General features: G+C 37.4%; 2 protein-coding genes across 2 annotated transcripts; both read right to left on the reverse strand.

Moving 5' to 3' along the window:
* Positions 1 to 4033: 4033 nt before the first annotated feature.
* On the reverse strand, positions 4034 to 4685 carry CBG16797 (the record flags this gene model as incomplete). The annotated part of the gene is made up of 4 exons (XM_002645062.1): positions 4034 to 4103; positions 4149 to 4369; positions 4420 to 4564; positions 4612 to 4685. The coding sequence occupies 4 exons, from the start codon at positions 4683 to 4685 to the stop codon at positions 4034 to 4036; spliced, it is 510 nt and encodes a 169-aa protein (XP_002645108.1).
* Positions 4686 to 5767: 1082 nt separating this feature from the next.
* Positions 5768 to 9274, reverse strand: CBG16798 (the record flags this gene model as incomplete). Its single annotated transcript, XM_002645063.1, has 9 exons — positions 5768 to 6003; positions 6134 to 6261; positions 6309 to 6556; positions 6626 to 6887; positions 6935 to 7076; positions 7121 to 7269; positions 7811 to 7996; positions 8040 to 8474; positions 9168 to 9274. 9 exons carry the CDS (start codon positions 9272 to 9274, stop codon positions 5768 to 5770), a joined length of 1893 nt encoding a protein of 630 aa, XP_002645109.1.
* Between the last annotated feature and the right edge of the window lie 6394 nt (positions 9275 to 15668).

The raw sequence follows: 15668 nt of genomic DNA on the forward strand, positions 1-15668 counted from the left end.
CAATGTTCGTGCCTAAGTGATCGAGAAATGAGCGCGTACTATTCAAGATTGAGGAGGAGCACGTTGCAAAACCTCGCCGAGCATCAGTAAGTTGCTTATTATCCGATGAATGACCGAAACTTCGTTATAAAACTTGTCCGTCTCATTAAGTTACGAACATTCGAAAACTGTGCGAAATCAGACCAATGTACCCTTTCAGATTTTTTCGATGTACCCTTTGAGTATTTCGTCGATGTACCCTATGAGAGTTGCTTAAATGTACCCTATCAGACTCCTCCACAGATGTACCCTATCAGTCAATGTACCCTATCAGTCAATGTACCCTCTGAGTCAATGTACCCTATAAGAGTGATGTACCCTCAATGTACCCCTTTTTGATGTACCCCCGGAGTATGGGCCTATAAAATTGGCCTCGCAAGCAATAAAAAAACTAGCTTTTGTGAAGAATTCACATAACGGCTAGCACGTTCACAACTGCAGTCAGAAATTTCAAATATGTTCAAATTTGAGACGAGGAACGTTCTGAGGAAACGGAACGCAACACAATAAGTAAATTGAGCAAAACTTTCATACCTTTGAATCCACAAATTTCTCTCAGACATTGCGCAGGTTTTTACTAAAGTTTTTTACTAATAAGAAAAAATTGTTTTTTTAATATTTAAGTTGAAAAAAGGCGTGTTTAAATTGCTTATCAGTCTCAATCAAACCAACTAAACCAAGATTATCAATAACAATCGACGTGTAAAAATAGAAGTAAGAATCAGTAAAAAATAAACAGTACTGGTCGTCTTCAATACATGGCTACAAATTTTAGCGAAAAACAAAAAAACCTTCATTCAAGTTTCCTCAACTAACTGAAGGATGTGATCGTACTACCTGTCCAATTATGTCTTTCGAAAGTCCAAATTTATCGAATGTGCAAGCAATGACCCGGATGAAGAATCATATAAAAGGCTGGTTTTACTAAAACTCATTCTGATTTTTTAGATTTTCTTTTTTTTGTATTTTTCTTTTACTGAAAGACCTGGATGCCGTATTCTTGAAAGCAAGCTCTGTTTTTTAATCATTCTCACTACCTGAGCGGGGTTTCCATTTTACGATTCATGACGTATATCATCAGAAAACCCAGGAAATTCTGATTCGGAATACGTTTTCTGTCTTTGCGAAACGGTAGTGAGCTTCAAGAAAATTGGGTCAAAAGATAATTTTCAGTTGATTTCAAGCCGTGTTCGGCCGTGTTTTTAAGTTTGAAAAAAAAATATATCACGCCTCGCGTTAATTTTCAATAAGATCAATAAGATTCAGTATAAAAATTGTTTAGGCAATTTCCAAATTCACTAAATTCCAAGTTCAGTGTATCTCAAATTTCCACAGATAACCGGAAATATCAGCGAGATGATGCCCGCACTTTTCTTTTTTCAAAAATTTTGATTGAAACTTTCAAAATCGTCTCACAAGTATAGAATCAAACCTAAAAACAGAGTTTAATTACCTACAATGCTCAACAACAAAAAATGCTTTCACCCAATGTTTTCACTAAAACACCAATTGTGAGCAATCATAATTTAATTGTGAGCAATCATATTTTATGTGAGCAATCATATTTTATCGGTCTTCCGTAACCGCTTTTCCCACCCACGCTGCGACTGTCTGACAGATCAATTGTAACGAATTCTTTATTATGATGACTCTAACGTTTAAGGGTTTTCATGGTACGCGTCTTCTTAAAAATATCCTGATGCTCTCTCATAAATTCTCTCTCAAAAAGCTGCCAAGGAACTTAGGAACTTCTGAAAATTTCCAGCTGTACACCTGTAAAATGTCATTGGATACCGCTGGAAAGGACCGGAGAGCAAACAGTGACGTTGAGTTGTAAGATTTTCATTGTTTGTTACAGTATGAAACTTGTGTCGTCAAAAGGCTGTTATCAATAAAAATGTAGCAGAACTCCTCAAATTAGTTCGATCCAACCGGAATAGTTTCAATTTCAAATGTTCGACGACTGACAAGTATCGAATATTATCAACAATTGGAATTGGAGAAAGAGTTCCACACATCGGCTTTCATAACATTGAAACAGAGAAAATTATATTTAAAATTTATAAAGAGAAAGAATACAAGAAATATATCAAAAATTTAAAAATTCGACCAGTCGTTCACTTAATACATCCTCGAAATCCTTTTGCAGACTGATTCGATAGATTGCTGAAAAAAAGATAAGATGTTTAGATGTTCTTTCAAAGTTTAGTATTGTAAATAAACGTCGAAAATGCCTCGTTGTGTAATATTCTTTCAATCCAATTAGCAAACGTCCCTTCACATTTTTTTCCAAAGCCACTGCACACTGCATTTTTGCCAGCTTCGTTTACGAGTGAAATAAGATTGTTTGTCACCTGAAAATAAAAGAAATTCAAGTTTCAGTAATATTGGTTGAGGATCGTAATTGGTTCCTACCCAAATCGGTACTCACGTTGGCACCTAGAACAAGAGCAAAGTTGGACTGATTGGTTGTCCGTTGGAAGCACTGAAACACTCACATCTTTTTTGTTTTGTAAAATTTTCAAGATTACGTATTATGTCAGTTTTTTGCAACTCACAAATAAAAGAGGAAAAACTTACAAAACGGAGAGTTAACATATAACGATATAGAAACCAAATGACACATTTCCATTGTGCACTCTGAAATGTCATATGTAAACTGTATAATTGTTTGATGGAGTTAACTGCCAAGGAAAGCAGAACTTACAAGAATGTGAATTCACTTGATACGCATGTTGCAAGCAAAAAAAATACGGAATATCAAAAATAATCAGAATAATCAGAAAAATCAAAGAGTAGTTTCAGAATCCCTTCACACGGGTTTCTTTAAAACTTCTCGACTGATGATTATGTCATTAGAGAATACAGAATAATTTTCAAATAAATAAAAAAAGAAGACATCCCAATTCAGTTGGATGTCATGTAAGGCAGAATGACGACTAGTCGACAGAAATGCTCTCCACGCACCAGAAAAATTATCGCGTGCTGTGGTACGCAGACAGAGAATTCTTATATTCAAGCAATCAGAGCTCGTGTCCCGGTGAAAGAAAGAGAGGCACTCTCCATGGCCCATCAGGAAAAAAGAGAGCCAGTGAGAGGGTGAATCACTGAGAGAGTCTCTTACGAAAATGAGAGCAGCCAGAATGCAAAATTCAATTACACCCAAACAGACGCTCACCCCCCCCCCCTCCCCCAGCTTTTTTGACAACAAGGGGTCCATGTCATCGTCGGTCTCCGGGTGAAGGGTCCCTTCTTTTTTCACTTTTCACTACAAAAACAGAAAAAACGGGGTGCCTTTCAAAGATCTGCAAAAAACTGAAAAACTAGACATTTTCGAAAATTCTGTGAATACAATGTTCATAACCTAGGTCTGTTTTACACTGTCGTTGTTTTCTGAAATCCCAGTATGTTTTCGCATGTGGTTGAGCATTCTGTGTTTGCAGAAATTCGGCCACGCGGTAATACACTACTCGACGGCGAGGAAAATTGCACAGCAATTCATACCAATTCTGAGAGAAGAGCAAAAAGAAACGGGAAATTCAAAGAAATTAATTGCCAGAAAACAAATTTTATGGTAATAACACGAATTTCGATCTCAAAAAATTGGTGGAAGTTGGTGAGCAAATTGAGAAGAAGTCGCGGCATCCCTTATTAGAATTCTTTATTGCATCTTCTCGTCTTCCTATATGTCAGTTTTATCCCAGGAAGATTCATCTTGTCCAGATTTTTTTCCTTCAAAATACTGTAAAAATTGTGGTAAAATACTACAACGGAACCTAGCGAAAAACGAGGAAAATACTTCTAAAATTTTTTAATTGATGTTGTTGTAATTAAAGTAAAGCGTTAATAGGAAAAAAGTCAACGGGATGCTGAAAAAAAAATCTAACCAAAAACAGTAATAGTGGCACGAGAAAAGATTGATGAAAAAACAATTTGATTATCATTCATTATAGCAATCTTTGTAGAGAAGTTCACAGAAAAAATCGCTGTTCAATCACGGTTTTTCTGCAAGAAGTCTTTCAATTTCGTTCTCAAAACTCTTTGGATCTGTCGATGGGCCGTATCTGAAAAAATTAATTCTAGATAGTGTCCTTTACAATTTCCTCTACCTGGCAACAACTTTTCCCTTTCTGTTCACCAGAAATTTGGTGAAATTCCACTTGATAGCATCAAATAGGGTTCCTCCTTGCTCTTTTTTTAAAAACTCCCAAAGTGGATCTGCTCCTCCAATCAGCGGTCCTCCATTCACCAAAACTTTTCCGTAGAGATCAGGCTCAAATGCAAATTTTTCCTTAACAAAGTTGCTGACATCAGCTTCGCAGAATGGTTCCTATAAACCAGTTCGCTTTTGTTTCTCGGTAATATAAATTTTAACCCAACCTGAAAACCGAATTGGTTACACGGGAATGCAGCCACACGAAGGCCACGAGAATAATATTTATCGTTTAGAGTCTTCAACTGATCATAATTGGAATTCGTCAGTCCACAATATGATGCAACATTCACAATGATGACAACCAGACCACTGAAATTATTTTTTATCATGATTACAATGCATTTTTTTTCAGCTACCTGTACTTATCCAGTGAGACTAAATCTCCAGCCGCATCTTTCACTTGAAAGTCGTATATTGTCCCGGTCGCCATATCAGTTGATCGAGAGAAGATGAAAATGAAAGGTCAATCAACTCCTATCTTATCATTTATTTCTAGAAAGTGGCGTGTTCTCGATAATTGTTATCAGAAACAAGTAGGATTTTTGGTTTCAAACAATATGAAAATTTCAAAACACTTTAACTAATAATTCAGAATATTTGAATATGGTCAAAGATCGGGGGCAGGGAGATGATTGCACATCAGAAGTCGAGGTCAGTTGTAAGTTTAGGCAGGGCAGAGACATATGAGAAAGGCAAAGTTTACCAGGAAAGTGGATTGGGCGAGATGTTTCATGGGATGACACAAATGTCATAGGGAAAGGATGACACAAATGTCAGGGATGACACAAATGTCATAGGGAAAGGGACATGTATAGAAAATGAAGCAAATAAACCATCAATAGATGGTGAACACGATAACAAGTAGCAAATCAAAATAATCTTCAACACAGAAAAAGATCAGGGACATGAGGAGAATTGCAGGATGGTACGGGTACATAGATGAGGTCAAGGTAATTTGTAAGGTAGGAGAAAGACACACGAGAAAAGCAACGAAAAAATAACCAGGAACTTGATGAGGAGAGATGTGTTTGGGTTGGATACGATTGTTAGAGAAAAATGAATTAAAGCTCGAAAAGATGGGGTGAAACAGCAACAGGAACGGCAATGACAAACAACAAAATTTGGAACCTAGTCAGAGTTCGGGGACATAAAATTGCACATTAATTCCGGTCTATAACAAATTTCAAGGCCAGTAACATGATTTTAGTGAGAGACGGACACAAAATTACTAGAAAAATGATTGGGAGAGAGATTTGTTCAAGACACTAATGCCATCAAGGATACTAAAGACACTAATGCCATCAAGAGCTGAACACGGAACAAGCGAGGTGGATCAGGGCGAAAAATTATAATTGAAGCTATCAGAACATGAATAATTAGGTAAAAACATCAACAGTAACGGCAAAAAGCACAACGTAAAACATGATCTATGGGACGAGATATATATTGGACAAAAGAGATTTTCAATGAAACAAAATGAAACCTAAAGAAATCAAGAACATGTCAGATGAGTTAATGATTTCTGGTTTTCTTATTCGTTGGCTCCGAAGAGCTGGCCAGCGAAAGTCTGCCTTGGGAGGTAGATGGCCCATTGTCATCAATAGCCACTTTTGCCATCTCACTTCTCAAGAACTCCACGATCCGATTCTGTTCGGATGTTGACATCCAATCCTCGTGGGGTTTTCCTTCCAACTTCGCGAAAACTCGGAGTGCAGTCAACCTCTCATCATCCAGGACCAATGGGAATTCTGTAATCATCATTATTATGATATATAAATTGAGTGGTGCTTTTTTTTGTATGTCGTTCCGTTTTCCACCAAAGGCATTCTGAGACATAATTTCCAAAGTTTAAGCAGAAATGCGTCCGTATAGAATTACCTTCGATATCTGGGAGGACGACATATTGAAGATAGGCGAACAGAAGCGGGTAGAACTTCCGGAAGAGGAATTCGGAATCGAGTCCGGCAGTTCCATGATCTTGGCACTGAATCTCAAGTTCTGTGAATCTGAAAGTTAACGTGGTTCACTTTTTTAAAGCTCATGGTGTACTCACTCGATATGACGTTCCAAGTCTTCTTCTCGTAAGAAATTTCCGCCAAAAACGATCGAATCCTCCGGCGTCCATACAAAATGCAGCCATCCGGAAGGAAGCATGGCGGTTTGCCCTTTTTTTATTTCAATTCTTTGCCACTGGTCCCAAAATTCTTCCAGTAGCCAAACGTCCTTCTTTCCCAATTCAACTTCTTTGTACATCTTTAGGTTTGCTTCAGTAGGAGGTGCCACATAAAAAATTTTTCGACCCTGGAATTTAAAACTTTGGTATTTGTAGATAATCAGATAGCGACTATAGAGAATCGAAAGAAAACCTACATCATCCACATGGTAAAACACGCTTGAGGCGCTCATGTCCACATGAGTGTCGGTGAACGATTTTTCCATTGAAACCAAGACGAACTTGGTATAACGTGGCATCTCTTTCATCATCTTCTTCACCAATAGAAGTTCTCTCGCGGCATTATCATCACTCCGATGTCTCATAAGCTTGTCCTTTCTTGCGGCAAGAGCTCGTTCCAGTTTCGAAACCATTGAAACATTTTTCACATATTCGACTTCTTCGAGCTCTTTGTTAATTCTGAAACAATTCTGGGATTTTCGCAAATATTTCAAAAAAAAAGTTACGTTTCTAATTTCGAAACTTCCAGGGACAGCATATTGAGAGCCTGGTCACCTCTGACTCCATTGAAAGCATCCAGGAACTTCTTCATTGACATCGTTGTAGTTTCTCTTGTCATGCTATTGATGACAAGGACGTCGTCACTTTCTGAAACAGAAAAATTATTTCGAAACTTAAAAAAACACGATTACCCCAGAGAAATTCTTCGACGTTTTGAAAATTTATATCTGGAGCTCTGAGTCTCAAGTCCTTGCTGGTCTTGAAAAGATGTGGTACATTGAAAGTTCCCAGCTTTTTATTATATTCCTTCGAATCGTTCCAGACTTTAATTGTGATTTTGCTGAAACATTTTTTTTTTATTTTTAGTAAAAAATTCATTTCGCAAATTCGTTTTCAACAAATTCGTTTCGCAAAATACGTTTCACAAATCACTTAGAACCAGGGATGTCCAGAATAGCCTTCTTGAAATTCTTCGGAATGTCGAAATACCCGGTTAAAAAATTTCGGAATATTCCGATTTTTAAAATCTCGAAATTTCGGATACTCGGAATATATTGATTTTCAAATGTTATGAATTTCGGAAATTTCGGAATTTTTTCGAATTCAAATATTTTTGTTTTACAATTACAACTTTAAAACAAGTTCGGAGCAGGATTGGGAATTTTGAAAATTCCGACCAATATTTTTTTGTCAACCTTTCATTGATTTTTCAGCATATGATGAACAATGGGATTTTTACTCTTATTTAGATGTTGAAAGAATTGGAAGTTTTGAAAATCCGAATTATTCAAAATTTTCGAAATTTTGAAAAATTCCGGAAGACCATTCCAAACATATTTTTTGCTCAAAGAAAGCAGTATTTCCAGGGTTTTCTCACTTACTTATTACGAAACAGATGCTCGTGTTGAGAAAAAATCTCCAAAAACTCTTTGCAGCCCGGTTTGTACATCATCTCCCCTGTGCTGGTCCTGTGAAGCCGAAGATCTTGAAGCTTCTTCAGGAAAACCATCTTTTCAGTTACTTCTGCAGGCTTCAAGCTCCATTGAAGACAATTGTTTTTGCGATTTCTGTAATATTGAAATGAAATTTGTCACCCAATGTAAACCATACCTGTTTCCACGGGTTGTCATCCAACAATTATTCCCTTTTCTAACAGATTTTCTTGCTCTTCCAGTTTTCTTTTTTTGCACATTGGGATCTCTCTCGTTTTCAATGGCTTCTGGATCATTATCATTTTGTGGATCATCATCCATTTCATTGTTTTCTGGAGCATCCTCGTTTTCCAGAAAGTCATTCATGTCATTGTTTTCTGGAGCAGCACCGTTTTCTGGCTCCTCATTCATCTGATTTTCTTCTGGAACATTATTGATTTCGTCGTTTTCCGGAGCATTTGCTCTTTCGTCTTCCTCCACTGCGTCCTCCATTCCATTGTCTTCGGCAACATCCTCAATTGGCTCATCGTCCAGAACATCGAAGTCAGAATCGCTATCATCTGATTGTGGTACCCCATTCAACACTGGGACAGCGGCAGAAGCAGCGGGGATTCTGAAAAAGGTTTTTTTGAAGCGAAATGCAGTCTATTTCAAAATCTGAGAATAAAAGATTCCCAAAACTTTAAATCTCCGACTTCTTGAACGTTCAAAATTTTGTAAAGATTTGGGCACTTGTTATTATGAAATATTTCTAAGCTTTCGTTTTCAGACGTTTCAATAATCGTATCAAGTGTTAGAATTAGAAATCCATCTGGGTCTGATTACTGAGTATGCTGGAAATAGTTGCCAAGTTCATATGATATTATTTTGATACGAAAAATCGGAAGCGTCTGTGGCCATGGCCGAAAATCGCATAATGACAACTACCGTAACTTTAAAATATTCTTATTTTTGGAGTATTACATTTAAATTTTTCTTAGGACTACACGTGTGCCAAAAATTCTGAACATGAAAAAAATTTTAAGGACAAAAGTAAGAGCCCGGAATTTTGGGTTACGGTCGATGTCGTTGTGGGACCTCTGGCCACAGCCATCGTTGCTTTTGTTTTGTTTTTTTTTCAGGGCTCTGATTCTTTTTCTACCGGCATAGTAATACAGAGGCCTTTAACAAAGAGTAGGGAACTCAAAATTATTATAAAAAAATTGATCGAAAGGTATTTTTGAACGACCATTTTTAAATTCATTTTGATCGTGCTTCCCCTGGCTTAAATTTATAATTTCTGGGTATTCATTAAAATAATACTCACATTGGCTGCGCATCTGGCTCTTCTTCGTGTTGATCGAGTGGTTCTGGGTTCTCTGGTCCTTGCTCTTGGCGTCCATTTGCCGGTTCCAGGGCTTCGAAATTGTTCATGGTGTAGATTGGTCACAACACAAGTTGGTTGAAGCTGAAAGACAGTTAGATGGTAAGGTCAGAAAAAGCATGTAAGGTTTGAGTTATGAAAACTAGTATGAATTAAAACAAATAAAACTCAATACTCTTGTAAATTTTAAGGAATATGGAGGGCCACCTTGTCAATTTTACGGATTAATATTTGAATTCGCCTCAAGATTATACGCAAATTCCACTATGTAATGAGGAAAGAGCGAGGAGAGAGGAATGGGTCCAAAAACTCTCCAAGAGAAAGAGAGAGAGAGAGAGGGAGAGAGAGAAAGTGAAAGAGAAGAGGGCAGTAGTACGCGGCAAGCAGAGGAGGAGGAGGAGGAAGGTCGTTTATTGCAAAACGCTCGTATGCATCGACGTGATTGAATATGTGTAATTCTCATTCACATCGAAGAAATCAATGACTAGGCAAGCAAAACAGTAGATATAAAAAACTTTTGAATGGAAAATTTAAATAGTATTCCCAATGTTATTGTTCTATTATAGTCAAAAATAAAGTAGACATGGACTTACAAAAATACGAAAATGAAAAGGAAAGTCAATGCGTCACCTTGAACTTTCGTGTCAGAAAGCTGAAAAAGATTAGACTATGACGCAGCATATAAGAACACTAATGGCTGCCAACACAACATGCGCGCGCGGAAGAGAGAGTAAGATGGCCGTTGGCAACATTGACACTGACCAATGCGCAGAAGAATGATCGAGAGGGATGAGACAGTGAGAGGACTGTGCACATCGAAGGGGACCGTCTACTGCCACTACTATGGAAAGACAATCGAGGGAAGAAATAGAGAGAGGAGAACATGAAGAGGATCTGTTTGACGCGCCGGAGGCCCAGATGACTGGTAATTCATAAAAACCTATCAGTCCTACAACACCAAATAAAAATCAGGGCTCATCCAAAGAAATATCGCCCAAAGGGGCGGAGAAAAGGCAGAATAAAGTAACAACGTTTCTTATCTTCTCGATCACACCCCAACGCCTTTTAAGTGTGCAACACGACTGATGCCAATAAGTGGGGTATTAGGGTCTTTGTGGATCGACGAAAAGGATACGCAGAAGGTGCGAAAAACAGATACAGGTACGGGCAGCACACCAACAGAAACTACCCAGACCGTACAGACCTTATGTCAGACGGAAAAAAAATTGTTAGGATGGACGGTTGTGCGTGCGTACGTGGATACACTGTCCAAAAAGACATTTTACGAACATGAAGTTTAACAAAGCTTGATGATCGTGTTTTCACTGTCCACAATGATCAGCTCTCGGTGGTCCATGACTACATACCAGAAAATATTATTAGAGTTCCACGTGTTTTCGAGTTTTTCAGGTAAGTATCCAAAACATACGGGCTCACAAACAGACAAAAAATGACCATAGTAATTCTTCTCAATGTCTCCGAAGGTATCGTAGACGTACTTCGAACCATAATCCTACAGAATGGGTCTGCATAGACTTCAAAAGAAAGTTTGCCCTCAGAACATATCCTAACAACTTGATGAGCCCTAATGTATTTTTTCTCATGTACTCTTAAATACAATAATTTAATTAAGGCCCACATTTGATTTAAGTGCCCTTCATGAGGGGTCATGAAAGTTCATGTATTAGAATGAAGAGTGTGAATGACTGTTACACATTAACTCACTGGGGAAAAACGAGCCCTATAAGAATATTCTGAGTATTAAGGTTTTGTGAATTCCCAGAAGGCAAAACAAATAATGACGAGCAGAATTTCTGTGCGACACGAATTCTTTTGAGTTGCCCCTGAAAAAAAGAACAAGTGGGGGAATAAGTTGTGGGGTCGTGGTCAAGTTATCTTTTCAATAATTCGGATATGTCGACACCAACTGCCACCAAAAGAAGAAAATGATAATAGTAATGAGCTATACAGGGTGGCCAATAATGATAGGACGTTTCTAAACGTCTTCCATTTTTCAGAAAAAGTTTTTTACCTGTAATAACTTTATCAAAGTATTCGATATATGTAAGGATTTTAGTTTTATAACAAGTAGTCATGATCAGAATTACGAGCTTTGACGTTAGCCTCCAAACGCATGATAAAAAATTCGGCTATGTGGCAACTGTAGTTGACGTCAATATCGCCCCAAAACTTTTGAAATGGATTTTACCGAAAGTCTAAAAAGCTATAGGAGATTTCTGAGATCTTATTCTCCAAAAGTCTCCATACATTGAAGTCCATCGGACTGAAATCCGTGGAGTTAGAGGGCTCCCACCAATCATCGCCGAGTTTTCTAGGAAAATGACCTTCTAAGACCGCAATTGTGGATTTCGATCCACAAGACGGTGCTGAGCATATTTGTGGAAAAGATGGCCGGCCCGCGGGCCGGCCCGCTTTTTGAAAATTTCGAAAATTTAGAGCAAATCATCATTTTTAAGATGGCTTTTCTCCTTAACGAATAAAAATCCACACTAGAGGACAATTCTGTCGAAAAAAAACTGTTTTTGAAAAGTAACATTTTCGAAAAGTTGTCCTAGGCGGGCCGAGCAGGCCGGGCCGGGCCGAGGGTTTTGAGGCAAGCGGGCCGGCCCGGCCCTCCACATGTATGGTGCTGAGTTTTACGGAAAGTTTTAAAAATGTCCAACAAATTCCTGAGTGGCCCAGGACAACAAATTATGCATCAAAACTGTCATTCGGTAGACCTGCGAGCTGATTTTCACCAAAAATCAAAAAATTGGTACTGGTTGTCGTGATTCTATCCAAAACAAAAAGACATTTTTACGGAAAAGGCAATTTGAAAATAAAATACGTTCAGGAGATTTATTATCATTTTTTGGTGACAACTGTCCCTGATCCCGATGGTTCGGAAGAATTCCATCAATGAAACTCTTTACGTCACTCCCAGATCTCGTCTGACAAACACCGCAGGTAGAGGTGTGAAAAAAGTTTTTTGCATTTTTTGCGTCTGCGGGCCACGGATGTATAAGAGAGAAACAGTTTACAGTAGATACGGTATCAGCAAGTATTTGAATCCTTCTTGACGATTTTTTAAACTCTGGACCATTTTAGAAGGTTACCCTATACCATACTTGTGGAAAAGATGGCCGGCCCGCGGGCCGGACCGGGCCGGAAAAAATTACACATGGCCGGCCCGCTTTTTGAAAATTTTGAAAATTTAGAGCAAATCATCATTTTCAAGATGGCTTTTCTCCTTAATAAATAAAAATCCACACTAAAGGACAATTCTGTCGAAGAAAAACTGTTTTGAGGTCGTTTTTAGAAAAAAATTTCATCCTTGGCTTAATGAAGTTTGATTTTTTGCTAAAAATTCAATTAAATTGACTTTTTCGGATGGTTGTATGCATTTGTATTAATATTTGTGCTATTAGAAATATATTAGCACATTTGAAAATTAACATTTTCGAAAAGTTGTCCTAGGCGGGCCAAGCGGGTCGGGCCGGGCTGGCCCGCGGGCCGGCCAGCGGGCCGGGCCGGGCCGAGGGTTTTGAAGCAAGCGGGGCTGCCCGGCCCGGCCATCCACATGTATGCCCTATACATTCACTTTGAGCTCAATCATCTGAGTTTCCATGAAAGATATCAAAGTTTTGTAACTGATAAAATGTTGGTGAGAGACTTTATAGCCAGTTAGAGATCATAACGCTACTACTGGACTGGTCAGAAACACGCCTAGACTACTAGAGTACACACTTGGACAAGAGGTTTTTTAAGGGTTTTTTTATCGGACTTCTGCTCTTTCAACGATTTTATGGCCATTAATTTTTTTCGATTCAAAATATGCAAACAATACCGGTCAATGAGATACACAAAAACGCATTTTCCCGCTAATTTTCTGCTATTTTGAATATTTTCATGAGTCTGGCTGTCAAATTTTCCAGTCACTTTGAAAATTTTGGAGCATGTGAATTATGCCTAGTTTAAAAACTGCGCATTTACAGAGTTATTTGAGTTTTTCTGCTATTTCCCGATTTCTGAAAAAAAAAACCTGTTGTTTCACCATGTTTTTTATGACAAAAACGGGCTAAAAGTGTCTTTCAAGATCTTTCGGAAAATTTTTTTAAACTATGAATTTTCGAAAAAATCTTGGAATGCAAAGTTTTTATTTTAGGTCTTTTTTACACCCTCCAATATTTTCGAAGTCAACGGAGTCTTGACAACCGAGCTCTAGTTTTCTGAAAACTGTCCGAAAATTAACTGAAAAGTACGTTGTTGCATGTCTTATTAAATAGTATTGTATTGTACAGTGCGCGTCATAATGATAGCACCACCCCATTTTTGAGGTTTTCAGAACAACTGAAAAACTAAGATAAAAACTATTGATGCCATTCGATTCAGCATCCCAAAAAACCTATGTGTCCCTTAAATCAAGTACCAGTCAAGTGTATTAAAGCTACAGTAACCAAAAGTCTGTCTGCACACCGCGCCATAATGATAGTACCACCCTGGAAAATGAAAAATCTCCAGTTCTTTTTGAGAAATAAAGAGAATATTTTGTTGAAATTCGTTAAAATAGTCTTTAAACAGTCTATTTTGACAGTCTACACAAAGTTTTTGCCTCTATTCAACTTTGAGAAAAATTTATTTTCAGACATTTTCGTCATTTTTTGGGTTTTTGGAATAAATCTTGAATAACTTGGCTCCTGGGTAAGATATCGAGCTGGAACTGATAAAAAGCATCTTAAATGTGCTCATGATCATGTTATAATTGTTCAAGGCATTCATGAGCTCTGGAAGCTCATAACTAAACTCGAGTTTTGAACTGAAAAAAATTCCACATTGAAAATGTTCAAAGGTGTGCAAAATGTTCCAATGATGTTCTCAATTCCCAAAATTGACTTTAAAACTATGATTCTGTACGGAAAAATGATTTTTACTTATGAAATCCAGTTTTTTAAAAGAAAATCAAAATCACCGAATTTCAAGGTTCGTTTTGGAAGTTTCCGTTTTGTTCAAATTGCGAACGACGGTTCAGAATAGCATAAAAACAACTAATACACACTCCAGACCACTGCAAAAAAATTTCTATCAGTTTCAGATCAACAGTTCACCCAGGAGGATAGTTATTCAAGATTTATTCCAAAAACCCAAAACGACGAAAATGTCTGAAAATAAATTTTTTTCAAAGTTGAATAGAGGCGAAAACTTTTGTTTAGACTGTCAAAATAGACTGTTTAAAGACTATTTTAACGAATTTCAACAAAATATTCTCAATTTATTTCTCAAAAAGAACTGGAGATTTTTCATTTTCCAGGGTGGTGCTATCATTATGACGCGGTTTGCAGACAGACTTTTGGTTGCTGTAGTCCTAATACACTTGACTGCTACTTGATTTAAGGGACACATAGGTTTTTTGTGATGCTGAATCCAATGGCATCAATCGTTTTAATCTTAGTTTATTTTTTCTGAAAACCTCAAAAAATGGGGTGGTGCTATCACTATGTCGCACTGTACAAGAGGTTTTGATTTATCTATTAAAGTGGATACATCGAAATCTTTCGAATGAAGCATCGATGGTTGATGAAAAGGAATTTTTAGAATTAGAATTATTTATTTTCAAACGGTGTCATACGGTACAGAAGAGAAAGGCAGCTCCCCTCACCAGGAGCGCCTACCAATGAATTTAAATTTTTAGATCCTGGAACTGGTGACATTGCAAAGCGGGTGGTGCAAAAAGACAGATTTATGCGACTCTTGATTGTTTCTTGTGTCAGTAATTTTTATCTTAAAACGGGCCCGATAGCTGAAAAAAAACATGGAAAATCGGGAAATGCGTATTTTGATGGCGCAATTTTATCACCTAAAGCACGCAATTCCACGCGCAAACTATTGTTTTTAAATTTCATTTTCCCACTTTTAACGTTCGCCGTTTTGCCACTATTTCTATTCAATTTATTTCGTCTTATTATTACCCTAAAAATGGGAACAAAAATTCAGTGTGACGTTGCATGACTAACTTTTTCTAAATTGATTCCAATTCTCCCGCTTTCTTCGCCTTTCTCCCCTTCTCTATTTTTATACATTTATCGTTTATTCAACAATTAGTAGACCTCCTAATTGGCGAAGNTNTGCTCATTATCCAACTTTTACAATGGGGGAAATTTTTGAAATTGGAAAGTTTGATAAGAAGCAAACAAAGTTAAATGCTCAACAAAATATTATTATTGTAGTATTATAAAACTGAAATTCCTATTTATCGAAATTCATGGTGCAGCTCGACAAAACAATAAAACGTCGAATATATTTTGCTCTCATAGGATAACTCGAGAGTAGCTTGAAGACATATTCAAAACAAATTGAAAAATAGGACCCTCTGAATTTGAGATACGACGAATTCGAACGTTTTCAAAATCGAACAGACCTAAAGTCGAACAGATTCAATTCAGAACA

This window comes from Caenorhabditis briggsae (genome assembly GCF_000004555.2).
Source record: "Caenorhabditis briggsae complete genome, chrX, whole genome shotgun sequence".
NCBI lineage: Eukaryota > Metazoa > Nematoda > Chromadorea > Rhabditida > Rhabditidae > Caenorhabditis > Caenorhabditis briggsae.